The sequence below is a fragment of the Mizuhopecten yessoensis genome, unplaced genomic scaffold (assembly GCF_002113885.1).
Source record: "Mizuhopecten yessoensis strain PY_sf001 unplaced genomic scaffold, ASM211388v2 scaffold716307, whole genome shotgun sequence".
NCBI classification, from domain to species: Eukaryota; Metazoa; Mollusca; class Bivalvia; order Pectinida; family Pectinidae; genus Mizuhopecten; species Mizuhopecten yessoensis.
In genome coordinates, this window is record NW_018480051.1 from 45,083 (window position 1) to 68,313 (window position 23,231).

Sequence of the window (23,231 nt, forward strand, 5' to 3'; positions counted from 1 at the left end):
CCCCATTTATCATATAAATCCCCACCCCCACCCCATTTATCATATAAATCCAACCAAAGTGCAAATATTTTTCGAAAAATCTTGAACCATATTTTTTCCTGCTTAACTTTAATTACCGTTAAAAACACTGTTTTGGGCTCTTAAGATTTTGTAGGATTTGTTAAATTATACAATCATGTACTAAGTTTTATAACACTAACTTGGTATTTACTAAAGCTATACATTTCTACCCTTTATAAAACGTCTTTACTAACCTCTGTTTGAGGATGGCATAGAACTGGCCGTGGTGCTTCATAAGATTACCTATCAGACTGCACGCTCTGGACTTCACCGCCCCTGACCGGTGACGCAGCATGGCAGACAGAGGTTCATAGTCACCTGTGGCCACATCAACGATAATAAGATCATATACTGTGAAATCAGTAATTTTCGTGGGCTTTTAGTTTCATTAATTTCATGGGTAATCTTCATCGACGAATTCATAGGTCCACAAAGTATTTGATATAAAGCAGTTCGCTGTTTCAGTGAGTACTGGTAATCCAAAAATTCATGTTCCCCTTAAATGGTGTTTTGTTCAGGAAACCACAAAATTTGGGCCCCACAAAAAATATCGATTTCGCAGTAACTCTACACGAAGAATTTTTTATATTAAATTACACAGTTAATGTCTCTATAATTATTAAGTTTCTGAAGTGCTGCTTCTTTCTCTATTACTTAATTTGGTTTCTCACTATTTGAGAGTGTGAATAAAATACGTTGCAATTCTTCAATTTAACTCACCAAACAAAAAGGGGAGACAACTTACCCTTACTACTGTGGAAGACTGACTTGAGGAGTTGATAAATATCTTTAGATGATAAAACAAGATTATCACAAGGGGAGACAACTTACCTTTACTACCATGGAAGACAGACTTGACAAGTTGATAAATATCTTTAGATGATTTGACAAAATTATCACAAGGGGAGACAACTTACCTTAACTACCATTGAACAGACTTGACAAGTTGATAATTATCTTTAGATGATCTGACAAGATTATCACAAGGGGAGAAAACTTACCTTAACTACCATTGAATAGACTGGACGAGTTGATAATTATCTTTAGATGATCTGTCAATATTATCGCAAGGGGAAGCAACTTACCCTTAGTACCATGGAAGACAGACTTGACGAGTTGATAATTATCTTTAGATGATCTGACTAGATGATTACACAGCGATATAACGTCACATATGACCGCCTCTTGACTGGACGGCTGTATACAGCTACTAAGGAAGGATAGGGCCTGAAAAATAAACAGGACATATCAATACAGAAGCTGCATGACAATTCGCCACAACAAATACAAGGAGACAAGATTGTATTTTGTTTTCTTGTCCAACCTTCTCCAGAATTAGCTACATTACAGACATTTAAACTCTTTTAAAACTATTTTTGATACATGTATAACCAATTGAGGCAGAGTCCCAGCACTCTGTGTTGTGTCTCCCAACACAGCTCCAATTGGTTTCACATTTTTTCTTATATGGAGTTGCTTTACCAATTTGCAATAGCAAAATTTATGTACTAATTAGAAAATGATACATTACTGTATCAGGAGAAAGAGGAATGCAACAGTCAGATCGGGGTTCGAACCCAGAACCCTCCAAACTTTAGACTGATGCTTTAACAATTCAGCTACACGTACCTGGTTGCCAAGCAACCAACTCCATTCAGAAACCACCTGCGCTAAGAGGCCACTTTAACTATTAATCGGGCAATTTCTGCCAAGAAAACACTAATATAACTTTCACAAGAATTGATAGAAAGTGTATCCTTGTTTTAACAGGTGATGGTTTCTAACACATCAGTTCACAAACAATGGAAAATATCATTAAAGAAATGCTAAACGGTCACCGAAACAAATTACCAAAAGTACTTCATTTTAGCCTGATAATAATACCTTAAGGTCCTTTAGGGACTTAATGAATCTGTCCATGAAGTCATCACTGCTGAGGACGAGGTGTACGATCAAGCCGAGGGGCATTTCCATCTGAGCTTGCTTCAGGTATTTATTACAGGCGTGTAACAGTCGGGGCAATATGTTCACAGTGAACAGGCAACTACAAATACACATCCAAAATCAAAGTTTCCCATGTTTTATTGTCTTAACATTTGACTAAATATCAAGACAAATTTATAGTTAAACAGGTAATCAGAAAATTAGGAAATTAGAAGAAAAAAAACCGGAGAATTGGGAAATTAGAAAGAAAACAAAACAGACTCTAAGAAAATTACAAAATACCAGGAATATTATCAAGAAAACATTATGGAAGGAATATTTCTGAATCAATATTTATAAAATCTATTATTCAGTCAATTGGAAGAAACAATACTCCTGCTTTGACTAAAACAATGTTTTATATTATTTGATGATTACATTGTCAACCAAATTTATGCCATTTAACACAGGATTGTCATTGCTTCCTAAAAATGGCAAGTTTGTTCTGCCAAAGAGAATGGGCCCAAGGAATTTAAAAAAAACAACAATTTGCGTATTAACCCATGTTATATGACCTATCAGTCCTGTGATTGGTTGTAAGTTTCAATTGTTTCAATTGTGGCGTCACGCCTAGGACAAGTACATGACGTCACAGACTTACGCACTGGAGTCAAAATGGCGGCTATTTAAATTTCCAGGTTGCATTAAAATTGTCGTTTTACACGAATAAATGCCACAGATCTTGATTATGTGATAAAAAGGATCTTACCGAACAACTCGTTTCATTTCATAAGAAATTTATGAAACCCGTCACAAATTTTTCAGTTTAACTCGCCAGAGGCTCACTAAATTGAAAAATTCCTAGACTCATTTCATGAATCTCATATGAAATGGAAGCTCATGTAAGATCCTATAAATATATCCAAAAGTTATCAAAAATATATTACATATGGCCTCTGACAATGAGACACACGGAGACAATCACAGATAACAATAGGCAGTGTACCTACCTCTGTACTTCGGTGAGCAGGTCGTCGGGAAGATCTATTGCAAAGGGGAAACAGCACAACTGTGTGACCTGGAGGATGATGTCTGTGGCCAGCTGTACACCTTCAGTGTCAAAACTGTTCACAAAATACATAAACGTCATAAAAACTGTGAAGATCACATATTCTTCAAATCGAAACTGTTCCCAAAATACACAAACGTCATAAAAACTGTGAAGATCACATATTCTTCAAATCAAAACTGTACACAAAATATACAAACGTCATAAAAACTGTGAAGCTCACATATTCTTCAAATCAAAACTGTACACAAAATATACAAACGTTATAAAAACTGTGAAGATCACACATTCTTCAAATCGAAACTGTACACAAAGTACACAAACGTCATAAAAACTGTGAAGATCACATATTCTTCAAATCGAAACTGTACACAAAATACACCATTTCGTTTTTAAGTTCACAAAGCAATACTCAATAACTGGATGGTAAACCCTCCATATCAAAAATGTACACACAAAAACAGCCTCATTACCAGCCAGTAATTACAAGAGTAATATATACTGTTAAAATGGAAATTTTCGCATGTGGAAATGTTCCTGTTGGGACCCTTTAAACTCACTGTGGTGTGGACATTTTTCGCATTTACAATAGTTCTGAAATTTTTATATTATTTCAATTTATTCATAATCTATACGATCTATGAATAAATATTTGTGTGTGGATATTTTCACGTAAATACTTCCACACCGTGAAAATTTCCCCTTTCACAGTATTGCTTGGAAAACATGTGATTTCAGGGTCATTTAACACCTGTACCAGTAGCTCTATAAATACTTAACTCATTCACCCCGAAGACACATTTGATCTCCTCCAATTCAAAGGTTGGAATAGATCATTATGGAGTTTCGGGGGTGAATGAGTTAAATGAATGATATGAACATTGAGTATTATTCTACAGAATGATTGTTTGTTTACCTGGTTACTATGGCAGCAAGGAAGTCTTTGTTGAGGAGGTGGGCAATGGTCAGCAGTATGATACTGTCAGGTACAGCGAGGTTAGGGATACACTGATTTGTCTCCTGAATTACAATATTTACATGTATTTACACTCTACTGAATGTAAAAGGTTAACTGTATTTCCATACACTGTTGTTTTTTGGTGTGTTTTTTTTAGAGTATTTGAATGCATTAAAAAATGACTGGCATACTTATCACCACTCCCCAGACAATCATCTCACTTAAAGTCTAACAAACTAAATATTTAATTGACTTTAGGGTTCTGGGACTACACAGTTTGCAGTCTTTAGTTCCTGGGATCGAATACCAGCCTATAGCCCCATTGCATGTTTACACTCACACTGCTGTTGATATCTTTTTTGTTTGCTCATTTCATCTTCATTAATTTTTTCATTAAAAGTTCTGTAAGATGTGGGTTTCCTTTTAAAGCATACAAGTAAAAAGGTTTCCAATTTACACTACTGCATGTAAATGCCATTAACTGGCCCCCAATAACCCATTAATTCATGTCATTAATTTGGCTATGACTCTCTAATTGCTTTCCTATTAAAAATGGCAATATCATTAAAGTCATACATATAGCACCATTAATTTTAAGCTTTAATTGCAATTAATTAATAATATTAATAGCATTTAAAAAAAAAATAGCAAATAAGTCTTAACAATTTGTAAGCCTATTAAAATCACAGTAATCATGATTTGAGAATTTCATGGCAAAATAATGGCCATTATATATGCCATTAAAATTTCATAGTCTTTTAACACATTTTTGCAGTGGTACGGGTAACCTTAAAAGTCTCAACAGGGGCCTGTTCTTTTAAGCGGAAAAACCAGTTTGACCGTCTTTAAATGTAACATTTTCGGGTATAAATCCTGGCAGACCTGCAAATGTTTATGCAGGCCTAGCAAGGCTTTGTCAAGACTCGCCCTGAAAGCAACATCAGATGATTAGGTCCGACCTTATTTAATAAACAAACAACTGTGGTCCAACCGGTTCAACCGTTTAAAAAAACGGCCCAGTACTGTGTACTGCCCTTACCTTGGTGAAGACTGTGACAGACATCTGTAGTACGGCCATGAGGCCCTGTGGTGACACTAGAGTCCAGTCTGGAGAGTGGAAGCCAGACACTGGTCCCCCCTCCTCCTCGATGTCATGGATGGGTGTGTCCGTCTCTGGGTTGGTCACCTGTAATGCCTGGGCCACTCTGTGCCACAGTGTCCCCCATATACCGGTGTCTATGTACATCTGGGCTACCGGGCCCTCCGCCTACAATCGACAGGGCAGACTATTACATCACAGTACTAATAATAGGCCCATACCTATATACAGCCTTCCGCCTATGATCAAAATAGTAGACTACCATAAAGCAAGATATATCTTTGGGAATGATATTACTATATGCCAGGGCCTGTATTTATGAAACCGTTCTCATGCTCAAGCATGGATTTTGTGCTCAAGCCTAATTTCTTGTTTCAGTTATAAACTAATAAAATAAATATTGTTTTTTCTATGATTTTGAAAAAAAAAATGAAGAGACTTTAAGCCGAATACTGTTCTCAATGTTGACATTTGACTTTTAATTGTTTGACCTATTTAAAGTGAGTTTCAAGGAAGTTGGTTTCAGCACAGAGTCCATGCTTGAGCACGAGAACAGCTTCATGAATACAGGCCATGGCGTCCATAATAGTAATACATGTATACCCATAGCTATGTATTTTCTTCTGCCAATTATCAACAGTGCAGACTTATATAATATACATCAGAATAGGATTTTTTTGTTTTAGTACGAACATGCTTTTTTCATGATAAAATTCTTTGCAAGAATTCTAAGTATGCTTGTTGATAGTAAAAACACTTTCTCACTACTTTCAAATCCAAACTTAAAGGTGTCTAAGAAACACCCTCTCCCTATTACTCAGAAGACTTGTTGGATGAGACTGATCATGCAATTGTACGGATATTTTGATAAAGGTCAGATCATCAATGAACTAAAATTATCCGTTACCTGCGCCAGCATTTCACACAGAAGTAGCAGTAGACCATCCAACACACCGTAGTCAAAAGGACATCGCACACAGATCTGTAATGATAAGGAATTTAATTTCTGTAAACACACAAGTTTATTTTAGTGCACTTGAATCTTAGTGCATTATCAAATTTTGACAGGTACAGGTTAGTGTATTATCAAATTTTAACAGGTACAGGTTAGTGTATTATCAAATTTTAACAGGTTATAGTGTATTAACAAGTTTTAACAGGTTAGCACATTATCAAATTTTAACAGGTTAGTGCATTATCAAATTTTAACAGGTTAGTGCATTATCAAATTTCATAAGGTTAGTGCATTATCAAATTTTAACAGGTTAGTGCATTGATGAATTGGCACACCCACTATATGTGCAATAGAGAACATAATACAGATACTTCACTTGCTGCAATCATATTTCAGCAAAAGATTTAACCCTTTAATTTTCACCACTGTAGACAATAATGGACTCGTCCATATCAATGCATGGCTGAGTTAACTTAAGTTATACAGGGGTGAAAGGGTTAAACTGCTAAACTAAGATTACCACTAAAGCATCCCCATTTACAGTAATGAAATAACAGCATCTTACAACTCATAAAAATACTGAAATAATATGAGTCCTTCTATTTAGAACAAAAGAAGAGATTTGAAAATGATTATCATTAACCCTAATAGCAGCTCAAACAAATGATTTTTTTTTAATATGATATGCGTTAAATTTGAACAAATTTGCAAAAACGACTATCTAAGAATAAGAAAAATATTGACATGAAAAGTAAAATCTATTCTATTACCAGTTTGATACTACCAGCTCTCTAAACCTTTCAACCTCAGTCAGTTAACAAAAAGTGTGGACACATGTTTCTGATTGGTTATAGGCTGTAATAAGTTGAAGAAAGAAATTCAACCTCTTTCTTAAAATAACTTTTAACCAATCAATTCATTTATTTTGAATTACCGCCAATTTAAAATTAGCTAATTTTGCACTGAAACATTTCATTGGGAATAATTTTTTAGATCATCTGAAAATAAAGTGGTGCACAGCAAAACGTTTAACGAACAGAAAAGCAAATATTCTTGGTAGCTTAGAGTATAGTACTAACTACAAGTAAAACAGGTGAAACTTATTTTTGTCTCTGTAAATTTTTTTTAAACTGAGAGTATAATCATCAATTGGGGAGGTCCACTATCTAGGAAAGATGGGATTTTCTTAGGATCTGTTGGTACACAGAACTTGAACACAAAAGAACATACCATCGGTTAATATGAATAGCCATACGATAGTCAACAATATACATCTAAACATTCTGTTGTGTGATGATCGACAGCCAACCAGTTAAACACACAGGTGAACTACACTGACCCGTTGAAGCTTTGAAGCTGTATATTACAATCTTAATAACTATCGTCTGCTACATATAGGCAACCATGCAGCAATGCAGTAAATGTAGAAAAAAATTGTCTGTAAAAATATTACCCATGTATTTGTAAAACAATATCATGAATCAATGTTTTTATGCGGAAAACAGACTTGCAAGTTTGTTTTTATTTGTTTTCAACATATTTTATTGACAAGCAAATGGATAAAATATGTTAAAAACAAATAAAAACAAGTTTGTAGGTCTTATTCATGCAGATCTAATTTGTGTGCATCAAAAATATAAGATTTATCCCTTGTAAAAATTCAGGTTCCTGAAAAAATATACCGTATTTGTCATAATATTTGACATATTAGCACCCACGTGCACAGCGCTTCAAAAATTGGCTGGAAGGGGACTCTTGTGAAGATAACAAATGTTAGGTCAGTTGCTGTTGATGCATAATACATGATGAAACTGTCAGGCACATTTCAGACTAGAGATAATTCCAAAATCATTCTTTTTTTCTTTCTCTAAAACCCTGGAAAACTGTCATGTCAGATCACGAGACTGTCGTGTCCATATACTGTGTTTTATTATTATTTGTTAACTGAAGGGGGACAAAATGGAAGGAGCGTTTAAGTAGAAGCCAGCAGGGCTTGTATATCATTTCAATAAGTGCCCAACAAAAGGGGAAGGATGCTTATAGGAGAGGGGGCACTAATTACAGCAAATACGGTATATGAGAACCGAGTTCGTTACGACTTTCGTTATATGTTTTTACAATGATCACTAGGTAACACAAAAAGATACAGACAGAGAAAGGGAGAAGATCAATACAGGGGTGCATTTGTTTTACCTGAGAAAAACAGTTGGTTATCTATAAATTCATAGAAAGAAATTCAGTGTAATTTTAGAATTTATATGAATATCTGACGGTGTTTAAAAACATCTAGAAACAAACATCTAGAATGCACTATCTCATGGCATATTAAATCTGATGGTGGTTTTTTTGGTAATACATGTAATAAACCAAAATAATAAATTATTGATGAAATCAAATTTTCTACATAAATCTTTTTTATAAATGTCTGACAAGAGTCATCCAAGTTTTCAAAATTATTGGAATTATCTTAATGAGTTGATTAAGTGCTTGATAATGAAAATAAATGACAAGAAAAAATATGTGACAGGAAAAACACTTGAAAATAGTGTGTTTGAAGTGTAATAAGAAGAAACATAAAGTAAAACTGCTGACAAACTTGGACGAGTGAAATAATCACCCCCTCCCCCTACCAATGTCAAGGGACTCAACAAGTTTTGAGTTATAAAAAGTAAGTTCTACTGTACAACCTCAGACTTACCTGTTGTAGATCTGTGAACACAGACAGACAAGCTTGTAACATCTCCTCCGGCTGCACCTCAACAGAGACCCCGCAATAGATCATCTGACTGAACAACAGGGCTGCTGCCGCCTACAATCAAATCCCATATAGTATTGTATTCAAATTTCTAAATCTAGTCTCTTTGTACAATGGCAATGTGCACCAAAATTTCCTTAAGAATGAGTTCATTCAATACCAACAAAATGTGACAAGTCAAACTTGTAAATAAGAATAATAGATAGTATGATAAATTGTATTTCATGAAAATAAGGACTCTTCCGGAAATAAATATTAAGGGGCAAGAATGCTTTTTGTAACCTTCACCATTACAATTGTTTTTCTCCACAAGCCAAATATTTACAAATTTTACATTAATATCTATTTCACATCTCATAATCAATGGACTTAAAAAAAACAATTTTTAAGTGCTTTCTTTCCCCCATTCAAATAAATTATTACTAAGGTCATTCTAATAGGTTGCCAATTATTGAAAACACTAAATTTCTCATAACTCAGAAGATAAGGGGAGGGACTGGGCCTTGTAAGTTTTAGGAACTTGTGCCAAATCCCCTTGACTGTTTAATGTCAATAAAATATGTTAAAATGAATGAAAGAGTTATGTATATCATGTTTTCGTTGCCGTAGATTTTATTTCAAAACTCTTCGACTGTATGCACTCACGGTATGACTGGCAATGGTGGACTCGAGGAAGATGTTTACAAAGACGGAGGCTGACTCGGACAACACCTGAGGTAACGTCTGTAGCTGTATGACTATAGTACTGAACACGTGTAGGATCATCTCTATCACCGAGTTTATCTCCATGTCCTGCACCTCAACCTGTTGAACACAAACAACATTTGTTCATTTCAGTCAATTTATTTGGATATCAACTGGAATGGACAACAGTCTATGTCTATATCTGTATTCTCCTGGCCTGTATTACGTTACTTAACCCTTTCACCACTGAAGACCATAATGGACTCATCCATTTCAATGCATGATAGAGTCTACTCAAGTTACACAGGGGTGAAAGGGTTAATACAAATACAAGTATCTATTAAACATAAAAGTAATTTGTCCATTTCCATCAATTATTGGACATCAAAATGACCAGACAATACACTTTGTCCACATAAGTCTTCTCCTGGACTGCGATACATCCAACATACAGTAGCGATGAAAGGGGAGTAAAAAATGTTCACTTTCCAGGCCATCAACTAAACCTTAGAGGTATTCAATGTGAGGAATGTTCTGTCTGGAGCAAGAGGAAGAATTCCAAAACTAGTATTTCTTTCATTTCCCTGTGTGTAAGATAGAGCTGTCCAGGGTAGGAAAGGGGTGTAGGAAATTTCTATATTACACCCCGTTTCAGGTGCTGTGATGTCACAATTGCTCAACAATGATGTGATGTCATGAATTTGGAAAAGTCTGATGCCACAATGCGAAAAAGCTGACGTGATGAAGATATAGCCTTTTACAATATTTTGACCGTACAAGTTAGAAAGATGAGTTTCTGTTCATATGTTTGCAAATATTGAGTATACTAAATCTCACAGACAGTTTTGTTTTTTCGTCAAAAAAAAAAAAAAAAAGCTGATATTTTCAAAATGGTAGCCAGTCAAAACACATTTTCATGGTTTCTGAGCTTATTCTGGTATTTGGAATGAAAGAAAAATACTCTTCTATGCCCAGGGAGTGTGGGATAGGGAAATTCCACCCTTGGGCAAACCCTCGGGTTTAACAAAATTTGAAAAACCCTCCTGCTGAATTATCCTATCCTACACCCCTGGGCATGAAAGTGTCTTGTATTGTTACACAAACAGTTGCAATTAAAGGGAGTAAAAAAGTTGGGTGTCACTTCTGTGTAATCTTCAAAAGACAGGTATCTGCCTAGCGATTGGTCAGGTGTTTTTTTTACCCGAGACCAATCAAACAGCTATCTTCACGCCTTCAGTTTTGCTCTGACATATTCCAGGGATGCAGAGAACGCAAGTGAGCGTATCCACTGGAGTATGGAGGATGCCTGTACAGGACAGCTCTACAATACTCAGTTCCCAGTATGTACACAGACAAGGTTCTCTAGGTGACCTACCTTGCCCATGAGGACACCCATCAGGGAATCCATGTGGTTTAGCTGGTTGGAGATGTATGAACAGAATACAGATGACACTTGCGAACACGCGTAAATAACCTGCGGGACAAAACACAGGAATGTCAACAAAATTACCGGGTAGACAAAAAGAAAACAAATATCATAATTTTCTTTTCATATTTCTTGAAAAGTTTTATTTAATTAGATGCTCTGTCACAACTTTGATTGTTTTAACACTCAGAACACTGCTGTTGATTTTTTTTTGTTTACTTCATCTTTAACATTTTCCGGAAAATCCCGAAAGGAATGGTTTTCTTTTCAGAAATGATTTCTCAAAGCTATGATAGTAATACCGAAAAAAACAGTTTCCCATACTTAAATACAGTTTTTAGTTACAGTTTTTGGCCTTGGTACAAGGATCCGTAAGTGTATCACAACCAACAATCATTTCACCTACCTTTAAGACATTTGTACAGTGGGCCGGGTGTCGAGATAACATTAGAAATTCATCAGTTAACTGTTCTGTACCCTTGGATGCAAGCTTGTCTCCCAGGTAATGGGCTACCTGTAATCAGTCAAGTGTGACCATTATTATCATGTCATCTTTGTATTATTTCATTTATATTTATTAACAATTATTATTTAATCATCACCATCTATACTAACTCTATGATTGTTAAATTTTGCGGGGTTGAAATTTCGCAATTTTGTTTCCGGAACTTTTTCGCGGGGGTTTAATTCTGTGAATCACAATTCTGTAAGTTTACTACTAGCTACGAACAACCCGACATTGTTACTCAATAGGCGAATAGCCTCAGCTCAACTGGTATCAGGGACGTGTGAAGAGTGGATGTTATGGCGACAATCTCAAAATATTCGTGAATTTTAAAGCAGTCGCAAATTCATGAAAATAAAACCCTCATGAATATTAACAACTATACAGTGCTCTATCAATATCTAAGTTGTGGAAGGCACATATCTTATAACTAGCTAATTGCAGTATATTAAGGTTTTCTATATTTTTGTTAAAGTTCCTCCCCACCATCCTTAGTCACTAGTTCTTGAATTGCCCTTGAAAGACTTCAACAATCATTCTCTATGAAACCATACCAGGTAGTTTCAAATTAAGAAATATTTTAAGAGTTTCATGTTTTAACTTAAATGTTCAAAAATACAGTTTTGTGAAAGTGTCTTACAAACCTCAAAAGCGGTTAGTTCCTAAAAAGCCCTGATGAATAAAGAACCTGTTTGATATACCTTTCTCCGGCCGTCTGCTCCCTCGTCGGGGGTCAGGGGCAGAGTGACCATGACTGACAGGGTGGTCACTGCTATCTGTATCAGGGTGTCCATCCTCTCTGCGGCCGCTTCACCGTTACCGTCCGCCAGCTCTGTACGAATATCAAAACATATACCAATCAAAGTAACATTCACGGATTGAAGTAACACTCGGAATACAGGTCGTTTCATATACTGCAATATATTGGTGTCAGTTTCATATATAATATCTACCGGGAAACTTTCGCCCAGTCAAATATTTGCCTTGGGTGATAGAATCCATGTTGGACTAGTGTTAATTTCGCCCTTCACATCCATTTACTATACGTTGTATGTTTTGTACTTCTATTCCCTGTCATGATACATTTGCTTTGGAGAGCGAAAAAGGCAGAAGTTAAACTGCTGCGAAAATTTTCTGGTATACAGAAATATCAGACATACCAAAATCTGCCAACAAATACATAATATACATATTAACGTATATCGTAGATTCTACTTAATTCATTATTGGATAAATACAAATCATCCATTCATGCACATAAGAAACCGTAAATCAAGATATTTTTACGTAAGTTTTGAAATTTTTTAAATAGCTGTAGTTCTATATTAACTGGTCTAACCACTGCAAAAATATCCCAATTCATGGTTTTCAAAAACAGAACTATTTTCTATCTATTTACTATATACAAGGGAAATTTTTCAACCTACGTCATGATCATGAGGGCGAATTTACCATAACAGCATGGGTACCCTATACAGTTATTACCTCTTAAGGGCAAAATGAACACTGGGTGAACATGGATTTTATCAGTGAAGGGAGAATATTTGACTTGGCAAAAGTTTCCCGGTATATGTATACAGTATCTGTTTGAGTAAACAAAATCGTATATTTTTGTAAAAAAAGTAATCACACTTAAATATTCTTTGTATGTATATTTTTTGTTATTCAAGTCAGTTCCTACAGTGATATCAAATTTACAGGGATTTAAATGTCCAACATGCTCTTGATTACGATACAATGCTATGGTATGATAAATCCTAAAACTCACATAGTATCATCAAAAGAACTACATCAACCACTATCTAAAAGTATAAACTGGAGAATATTCTGTTACGCAGGTTCGTCATGGAGTCTGAGATGTACAGAGCGAAGCATAGGCAGATTTGATAGTTGAGAGTGGTTAACACTCTGGCCTTCGATTCCAAAACGACTGCCAGAGTTCCATACCTTTAGTGATCGTGATATGGAATGTTCAGCAAAAAGTTTTTCTCCTGCCTACACTACCCAAGTAATCCAAATGGAATTTATAAAGGTCTGGGATGTGTTCTACAGTGTATGTGTTGTGACATTCAATTGAGATGACACTGTGGAAAAGATGCTATTTGAAGCTTGGTCTCGCAGCAAAACAGAACTCCAGTACGCCTCTTGCATGCATACAGGCAGAAGCACATGAGAAGGTATTAGCAAGGTGGCTTAGGACCAGCTGACCAGTAAGGTCCTGACTGATTGTTTTAATGGATTGCATTTCATATGTGAGTTAAAGCCCTTAAGAATGGCTTATCCTAGCTATATCAAATGCTGTTCAGAAATGTTGGCAAGGTCACAAAGCACTCAGAAGTACCTACTGACTCTACATTTAGAATGTAGTATGCAAGGTGAAAAGATAATGTATGGCTTTAGGAGTGTGGCATAATAATGTAACACTGATAAATCTAATCCATGTTTTTTTCTGAGGTGTTTTTGGGGCCAATAATACGCCCCATTCCGAATTGAAACTATTTCATATTTATGCCTAATTCCGAAAAATTGCAGTTTAAATATCCTGTAAATATACCACCCAATTGGTATATTTTCTTCCCAAAATGTGACAAAAAGGCATCTTCCCAAATTAACCGGGAAAAAACCCACAGCAATGCTGTTAAACATTGCCAACTTAACAATGGACAAGATTAACAGACAAAACCAGTACAATGAAAGATGTTCTAAACATTTGTAGTGTCCTGAGGCCGAGGTGAATTTGCCTGGTGATTATTATTAACTACATGTGTAATTAATTTGATTGTATATGTCTGTTGCTATATTCCAGTAGTACATGCATGTTTGTAGCACATTCTGCATGTGTTAGTCATACGACATGCAGTGTACAGGTTTCCAGATCCCCAATAAGCATTGCCAAGATACACATAGCAGAACAAATCTGGAAACCAGCAAGCAGTTTCAAGATCACCTGAGATGTCGAGAGGAAACATACTCGAGCCTGAAAAATAATGCACCTGTATCAATATAACAGATCACAAGAAGACGGTGAATAATTAACGAATCAGCGACAGAAATTCTGCTTGTAATTAGTGTAGGGTTGTAGACTTAAATATTGGCAATAAATATAATTAATCAGTGCTCTGTTGGCATCCAAAATACAGTGAAACCACACACGTTTCCGACAGACACACATGAGGCGATAGCCAGGAATACATTCTATTTCGACTGCTTTTCACTGTTAATCTTGCATAATCCCACTAATCAACATACAGACGGGCACAGCCCTAGCTATTTAACTCATTCACCCCTGAAGACACATTTGAACTCTTCCAACACAAAGGTTGGAATAGTTCATTATGAAACTTCAGGGGTGTACGAGTTAATTATATTGAGGTTTTTTATTATGGAATTCCTCAAATATCTAGAAACTATTTCATGACTTATCAAAGTTTTACTTTTTACACAAACAATGTACATATTTAACATATTGCAATGTTTCAAGACCGACTGGTCCCTTTGTCAAGCTATGACTGGGTGAACAATTTGTATTGTTTACCTGTACAACGATGTGACGAAATTGTATATTCTATATGTCACTCGACCAGACAGATCCTTGTTCAGGTAAACAATACAAATTGCTCACTCAGTCATAGCTTGACAACGGGACCAGTCGGTCTTGAAACATTGTGACACGTAATTTTTTACGCACATTATTTGTGTATAAAGTAAACTTTTGCAATTACATATTTCTAAACCGATGAATCTTATTGGAAGTATTTCTTGACTTATTATTGTATTTGTATTGGTGAATTCTATCTCATATATATTTCCCTGACAATACATTACTATTATATTTATTTTATGGGCTTTTTTCCTTTATTTAATTACTTCATTTGTAAAAATAAAACTCTGTTCGAAAAAGTCTTATAAGTGTTACCCTGTCCACTTTGAACAAACATGTAAAATTTCTAAGAAGATAGGCAGTCATACATTTTTTATCCGCTAAGTTTTTAAATAACTTAGTTAAACACTTGAAAATTCTGTCAAAAGGCCTTTGTGATTGGGTGGTATCTACTGTTCACAGAACATCCCATCTTACCTGTGAGTTTTTTGAGTATCTGAGCGTCGGGTTTGGTACACTCCAGGAGGGCGTCTATGGCCGCCATGTGTTTACCGGATAATTGAGTGAAGTACTGGTTTGCCAAGTGTAATTTATTCCTCTCCATCACTTCACAGGTAAACATCCCACACTGTAATAATAATTTACAAGTTTAGCAATGACTTTAAACCATAGCTAAGATGTTTTCGTATTTGGTTTTACTGTTTATAAGCTTTTTACTGGTAAAATCTGTTGAACAATAGAATGGGCTTATAACTGACTGTGGGGTTTTTACTGGTAAAATCTGTTGAACAAGGGGCTAGGCTTATAACTGATTGTGGGGTTTTTACTGGTAAAATCTGTTGAACAAGGGGTTGGGCTTATAACTGACTGTGGGGTTTTTACTGGTAAAATCTGTTGAACATGGGAATGGGCTTATAACTGACTGTGGGGTTTTTACTGGTAAAATCTGTTGAACACGTGGATGGTGTTTATAGCTCACAGTAGCTTTTTTCTGGTTAAATCTGTTGAAAAGGGCTGGGCTTATTACTGAGCGTTGTCTAATCACCGGAAAATGACATAGCGATTTAAAAAACCATACCAGCACAGCTTGCTCCCTAAGTCGCAAGTCCTCATCGGCAGGCAGACTGACCAATTTGGGGAAAACGGACATAAACTGCAGCATAGCATCATAATACTCCTGTACCCTACAAAAGAAATGCATTTTATGCATTTTACAACACTGATGAGAGTAGTTATATCAACTTAGATATTAATTACTTTTGCTGTCTCAAATGAAAGCGCATATGGAATCTTGATATGGGGAGAAAACCCATGTGGTCAGGAAAGTGATGCCATATCTTTTAACTCATTCAACCCTGAAATTTTATAATGAGCAATTCCAACCTTTGAATTGGAAGAGCTCAAATGTGTCTCCAGGGGTGAATGAGTTAATGTCAAATATGGGAATCAAAACAGGGGCCTGTTCGTTTATGCGGAACAACCAGTTGGTCTGTTTATAAATGTAACATTTTTGGGTATTAATCCTGGCAGACCTGCGAATGTTTATGCAGGCCTTGCAGGGCTTTGTCAAGGCTCGCCTGAAACCAGCATCAGATTACTAGGTCTGACCGGTTTAACCGTTTAACCGAAAAAGGCCCTGGTGTCTGTATTGGTGAAAGTAGAGCGTGCTACCCACTGTGCCATGTGATCCCCCAATGAAATCAGTTCCTGATAAGTAAGGCAGTTCTTTTCGCTAATTATAACAATAGATTCTGTAGTTCCTCTTGTTTTGCAATTTAGAATACAAACATACATCCTGCTGAGGTGATCTAGCCATTGGTAACAAAAGCCAAAATAAGGGACATTAAGTATTTTTCTTTTAACAAAGGTATCTGACAAATTCAAAGTGAAAAACGAAACTTTGGTGTAAATAATTTAGGCACCCAAGGGTCAGCACGGAAAGCATGAAAATGATACTACTGTATTCTATAACAAAGCAATCGCAGGTAAACTAGCCAGCTCCCTACAGACACTCACACTTCTTTGTCCAGTTTATCACACCAGCTGATCTCGCTAGCGAAGTAGGCATTGAGGGCGATCACCAGGTCCATCAGTATCTGCTGACACCATGGTTGCTGTGGATGAAACAACAGGAAAATGTTCACCATAATTTTCAGTTTTTAAATATTTATATAAAATATATTTTCCACAACATGTTTATCCATATATAATTTCAAATAAAATAGCCAATGAAAACAACTAAGCCCCTGTTTTGGGAAAAACATTTAAAATTGTATAATTATACATTAATAATGAGAAGAGATGACCATGACCACATCAACTGGGATATCAGCACATATAATCCAGTGTTTACATTGTAATGAATTTCTTTTTGCATAATTCCAATCATCAACTCATGTAAGACAACCTTTAAAATGAACTACATGCATATTTGTTTGGCTGCTGTTTTGAAAATAAACTGTATAGGAAATGACACAAGATGGTTACAAAATTAATTTTCAAATAGAATAACATCACGTTGATTTATTTACGAAGTTCAACAATGGTTAAAAGACTCCTCCCAGCTGGTACCTGTTTGACTTTGGACTTTTCTAAGATTTCTGTCATCAGCTGTAAGACTTGTTTGGGAATGGACAGGGCCTTGAGGAAGTCCAGGATAAGTGCCACCTCACTGTCAAGGTCAAAAGTTATAAGTCAAAACTTTGCATAAATCGTTGACTTCCTTCTTGCATACGGTCATCTTATGTGAGTGACTGTTGCGATATATATTTTATGTTTCCTGTAGGAACTTTGTGAAAGACATTCCTTTTTGCATATTTTGTGTAAAAAAAATAGTTTCATTGAATCTAATTGTTAAAATAATTTTCAGAAAAGACAACATTTTGGCTGAGATATCATTTCATATTCTAGATCATTTCAATTTTTATAACAGAAATTTTGAGCTGAAGACAACAAATATTGAGAGATGAAAAATTTGAGAGGGAAAATCAAACTTTAAGGGACATATTATTCAGTTGTACAAGTAAAAATATCCTAAAATTATTTATCATGCATATATATCAGTAAAAAAATTCCAAAACATTACAACTGACCACTTAATGGTGACCAGATTAGTGACCACTCGAAGGACTGTCCGGAGTCTGGCCGCGCCTTCCAGCATCCCATCTAAGACCTGACCAGAGCTGTTTCCAATCCTCGTCTTCAGTTTTCCATGGAATTTCTGGTCCTTGAGGAGTTTCATGGCCACCTCTGGGTCTCCTTCCTGGTCGGTGGCATCAATAAGACCCTGCCATTCATCATCACTGTCCACCTCCTGTAGGGACACATTCAAAATTTCAGGTAAAATAAAAATGATCATGAATCAGGAGTTGAACCCTGGACCTCTGGTTTACTAGTCTTACGCTCTACCAAACGAGCTAAAGAAATATTCTCCCTTGCCGAGTCGATGGGAAGCGGCTAATATTTTACCAGGGTGACAGATAGATATTCTGTTTTACAATATCCTTTCAGTAGGTTCCTTATTTTTTAGGGTACCAGCAAATGTAATGCTTTTAATTTCTCATGAATATGACACAGCTTTATCCACTAAAAACCCAGGCCACCTGCCACAGATTTACCAAAATTTGTTATTCATTGGAGCAGGATATTTAAAATAGAATCATCCTTAAAATGTTCCCGATAGAATATCACCATCAACACACAAAAAATCTAAAACTCCAAATGTCTGGGTCTCTTGAGTAAAGCATGTTTTTTCTTTTCTTAATAGTTATTTCCTCAACAAAAACATGTCTTTGATGCCCCTTTTTTTTAATCATTACAGATAAACTAGATGAAACTAAGGAAAATTGCGATGAGAACATAAGTACTGAATTCGGCAGAGAGCATTGTGATGTTAAAGTTAAGGCGTCAGAAAGAAAATGCTGACTTGCATTGTTGTTTCTAAAAATAGTAACATCGAGTTAATATATAGACCATGTATTGAAATATCTATACACACATTACGACGTCTTAGCAAATCAGAATTCATAAAATGCAGACTTTATCTGGCATGTAATGATGCAAATGAGTTTATCAAGTAACTAATGAAATTCTTACAAATATGACCAAAAAAACCTTAAATATTTCAACCTGATGTTTGAACCCTGGGCTTCACTTACCTCCCCTTCCAGTTTGACTTTCTCAATGTTCTTGCGTTTTTCTTTTTTTTCTGGACTGCGTCGCACTGTACGCCTCCCTTCAATCTCTATGCTGGGGTATTCCTTCTCATAGTCCTTACTGATGCGATCTGTCCGCGGGGTAGGGCTCAGATTCTACAAACATCAATCGTTAATTACATTCCAAGGCAAATATATTCCAACACTTTTAACACAGTTCAATTTAAAATGACTCAGGGGTGCAAAATTCCACTAGCCCAACAACCAGAATAGTAGATTTTGTGTAAGGGCAGTTCAAATTTTCAGTATTTACTATAGAAATAAAGGCTGGATTGGTAAAATTTGTCAAAATCTGCCTACAGACTAGTACTCTAAATATAAAATTTGACACTCCTGATAAGAGAAATAGATTTTGTTAAAAGAATTAAGTGACTATATCATTATCCGATACATTTATCAGACACGTTCTCTGATTCAGTTTTTTCCGACTCCAGCATGTTTAATTTAAAACATTAATTAAAAACAATATTCTAAAATAGCTTTCGTAATGGTATAATCAAAATGTTAAACCAATATTTCTTACCTCAATTTCAAGACCTTCATCTCGCTGATGAAAACGAAAACAAGAAAGCAATTTCTGTTAGCAACACAGCAAAACGAAAACCTGGTACAAATATATAATATCAAAATTGAGGACATATATTAATAACAAAAAAGCAAAACACAAAAGACGTTTCTGTTAAAGGAAAATATTTGACGAAAGCTGAACAGACATATATATCATGTAACATATTTTAAACATACACATAAGCATTTAAATTTTAGCACTTTACAAAAAAAAAAAATATAATACGTTAATATAAGTTAATAGCATGGGAACAACGTCAATAAAAAAACAAGTACCTAGTTTTTGTTAGTATCCAATGTATTATACATTTCTACAACATCATAACACTTCTGATACAGTAGTTTACACAACCGCCATCAATATCACATGTTAAAAATAAAACTTTTTCACTCTTTTATGTCTCAAACACTGTCATGCTAATAAATGTTTAAGCTTAATATGAAGGACATTATCAAACCACAAACAACTCGCTCACCTTACTGGTCCCAGTGTTAACCCAAGCTGCGTCCGACGGTGGGCGCTCCCCCTCAGTCGGAGCGGCCTTCACACCATTTCCTGTGTCTGGCTGTTCCTGTTTGTCCTCTCCCTCCCCACTCTTTTTGGGTTTGTCGCCCCAAGCTTCCTTCCCATTATTGTTATATTTCTCTGCACCAGGGATCTCCCTTGTTCCTTTCTGTGATAATAAATTTTCAATTTTCAGTTCGCAAAGTAAAAGACTGTATACTGAAGCTTTCATCCAGCCAAATTTTCGCCCTTCACTGGTAGAATTCATTTTCGTGCAGTATTGATTTTACCCTTGTTGTGTTATTACTATGGCTACATTCGCGTATCCCGGTTGAAACAGTACCGGTGGCGCAGAAATTTTCCACAATAAACGAACACACTTGGACCGTTCTACAAGCAGAGCTAAAAATGCACAGTTTTGGAGAATATAAAACAATGTATCAAGAATAATATGCCCTTCTTTCATCCGTCCACTAAATTACATAACGTATCTTAAAAACTACACGTGACTTGACATTGTTTAAGAAAGAAATAAAGCAAATTGGCAATTTTCAGCATTTTAGTTTCGGTCAGGTACGTCTGGACCCCTCAATCTACATGTACCAAATTTTCCTGAGGTCAGCCTCGGTCCAAATCTGTACCGTCGTTTTCTTTACAGGTTCAACCGGTTCAACCGTTTCAACCGGATACACAAATGTAGCCTATGTATAGCATGGTGTGTACTGATGTTCTATTTCGCAGTATATTCTCTATCATTACAAGAGAGGCGAAAGTATACCAGTGCCAAACAAATCCATGTATACAGTATTTTCATCTTCTCCTTGTTCAAATTCAACAGTTTAGCAGGGCCATTTTCGTTTATCGCGGTCCAAACGATAAAACTGCTTGGACCTGAGTTGTTCATTTATCAAATAAGGTCGGACCTAGTAATCTAATGCTGCTCAATTTTTTAACTGTTGTACTATACTATATACCAGTTTTCTTACCTTTTTTTCTTCCTCCATGGCCTTGCGCTTGGCCTTGGCTAGTATTTTAGAGGTGCCAGGTGGATGTGCCTTCTCCTTGGCCTGTTTCTCCTTCATGATCTGCATGGAGGCGGTGAGGGGCTGTGTAAAGGGGCTTGGTAGGTTTACGTCTTCTTCTCGCACTGTCAAAAAATCATTATTTAACAATGGTACAGTAAAATCTATGTTTTAAATTCTTATATGAAGCAAGCAAGCTCAGATTTTACATATTCCACCCCCCACCCCCAATACTTCCCAATACTTCACATTTTGATTCTTTAGTCTCTCAGACTCAGCTTGCTCTCCCCTTTCTCACAACAATTTTAATCATTTCAGACTGCTATACCATTCAGGTTTTTTTTTACAAAGTATAAATCACTAAAAGACTTTCACTTGGTTTGAAACATATTGAAGATAAATACTCTTTGAAACAATACAGAAATTATTTCAGGAACTATACATTCTTCTCGCTAGACAATGCTTGCATGGTTTTCTTAGCTCTTCCTTTTCCAAAATAAAGATTATCAGACAAAAGTCACTCTTCTATTCAGAAATCAAACTTATATATTGTATCTCTTTTGTCTTTCCAGAAATAGCAAGTAAAATTACACAGGTACAGTAACACTTTCTCCATCATCATTGAGTGCAGTTTCAATAGGAAAATAGAGATTGCTTAATATACTAGAGTAATTATGTTATATTATATACAGGTTAATAGGACATGTAAGGGTACATAAAATACAAAATAATCTATATGATTTGTACATTTTATCTGATACATATATCTTATTTGAATCATTTAAATTTACAGTCATCATTGTTTTTGACTTTGCAGCCATATGTATATATCATCATTATCGTTTTAAGGGGGAAGACACATTTTTAAGTTTTTTAACTTGTGTCTAATTAAATCTCATTTGTATTTTGCAAATAAAATATGTTTAAATAAAAAATAACTTTCTCCACCCAGAAAAAAACTTTTATAACAGTAACATTTCTTCTCCTCAGAAAAATGAGTTTTCCTGTCCTCTGAGCATGTGTAATAATAGTAACTCTAACCAAAGCCGAATCAACATCAATTTTGTGTACAACTCGTACAAATTTTACACCTTTGTGTGCATACGCTTCACTGGTCATTTGTCTGATGAAGGTGACAGTGTACATACCATACTAGTCATCGAAACGTCACATAGAAACTCTTATTGGTTGTGTAAAAAGAACTTTTCATAATCCATACTTCCAACCTGAGGAAAATATTTAGAAAAGAGTAACTCTTACCATTGACCCCGTCGGCCACGAAGGGGTGATGTAGCAGGTCCGGCCATGACAGGCGTACTTTGGGGTTTTTGGTGAGCAGACCCTGCAGGAAGTCCTTGAACACTGGTGTCATGTTCTTAGGCCACTTGACGGGGTCCTTGATGATGAGGCTGACCAACTGGAAGATGCTGTTTGTGTAGAAGGGCGGGGTTCCCGTGAATAGCTCGTACAAGATACAGCCTAAAGCCCTGGAAACAGAGTGATTAGAAAAAGAAAGTGGATTTGATTGTGTAGGCCTATTGTAGACATAGATAACCAACTGGAAGACGCTGGGTTTTTTTTGGCAAAGGCAGAGGTTAAGTAAGATGTTTAATTACCATATACATTCTGATCAGCTTATTCATTAAAATTAATTGATGAAATGTCTCTGTTGTATTAAACCTTTAACAAGTTTCATTATTTAACCTCATTGTGTTGGAATGTGTCGGATACATTCAAACACATCAGAGGAACAGGAGAAAAATATGATGTCTCAGCAGCAAAACCTCAAAGTTGACAAATATCATTTCTTCTGGCAGCATATGCCCCAATATATACTGAATCTCATATTTGGTGTGTGCAAAATTATCATCGTTTTTAAGAAATGTTG

The 23,231-nt window shown here is 35.7% G+C and overlaps 1 protein-coding gene across 4 annotated transcripts in view; it reads right to left on the reverse strand.

Moving 5' to 3' along the window:
- LOC110442880 (serine/threonine-protein kinase 36-like) overlaps positions 1–23,231 on the reverse strand; it is a 41,651-nt gene that overhangs the window by 11,091 nt on the left and 7,329 nt on the right. The window contains exons 7-30 of one of the 4 annotated variants that reach the window (XM_021486723.1): positions 22,604–22,830; positions 21,308–21,468; positions 20,293–20,490; positions 19,773–19,796; positions 19,193–19,345; positions 18,128–18,348; positions 17,607–17,706; positions 17,052–17,149; positions 16,114–16,219; positions 15,513–15,663; positions 14,406–14,411; positions 12,136–12,266; positions 11,336–11,443; positions 10,879–10,977; positions 9,465–9,623; positions 8,763–8,873; positions 8,258–8,278; positions 6,017–6,091; positions 5,050–5,277; positions 3,969–4,072; positions 2,994–3,107; positions 1,945–2,104; positions 1,146–1,287; positions 255–378 (exon numbers count right to left, since the gene is read on the reverse strand). In XM_021486723.1, coding sequence (XP_021342398.1) covers positions 255–378; positions 1,146–1,287; positions 1,945–2,104; positions 2,994–3,107; positions 3,969–4,072; positions 5,050–5,277; positions 6,017–6,091; positions 8,258–8,278; positions 8,763–8,873; positions 9,465–9,623; positions 10,879–10,977; positions 11,336–11,443; positions 12,136–12,266; positions 14,406–14,411; positions 15,513–15,663; positions 16,114–16,219; positions 17,052–17,149; positions 17,607–17,706; positions 18,128–18,348; positions 19,193–19,345; positions 19,773–19,796; positions 20,293–20,490; positions 21,308–21,468; positions 22,604–22,830 — 3,021 coding nt within the window. The remainder of the gene's footprint in view (positions 1–254; positions 379–1,145; positions 1,288–1,944; positions 2,105–2,993; positions 3,108–3,968; positions 4,073–5,049; positions 5,278–6,016; positions 6,092–8,257; positions 8,279–8,762; positions 8,874–9,464; positions 9,624–10,878; positions 10,978–11,335; positions 11,444–12,135; positions 12,267–14,405; positions 14,412–15,512; positions 15,664–16,113; positions 16,220–17,051; positions 17,150–17,606; positions 17,707–18,127; positions 18,349–19,192; positions 19,346–19,772; positions 19,797–20,292; positions 20,491–21,307; positions 21,469–22,603; positions 22,831–23,231) is intronic. The other 3 variants (XM_021486724.1, XM_021486725.1, XM_021486726.1) reach the window with 3 other exon arrangements.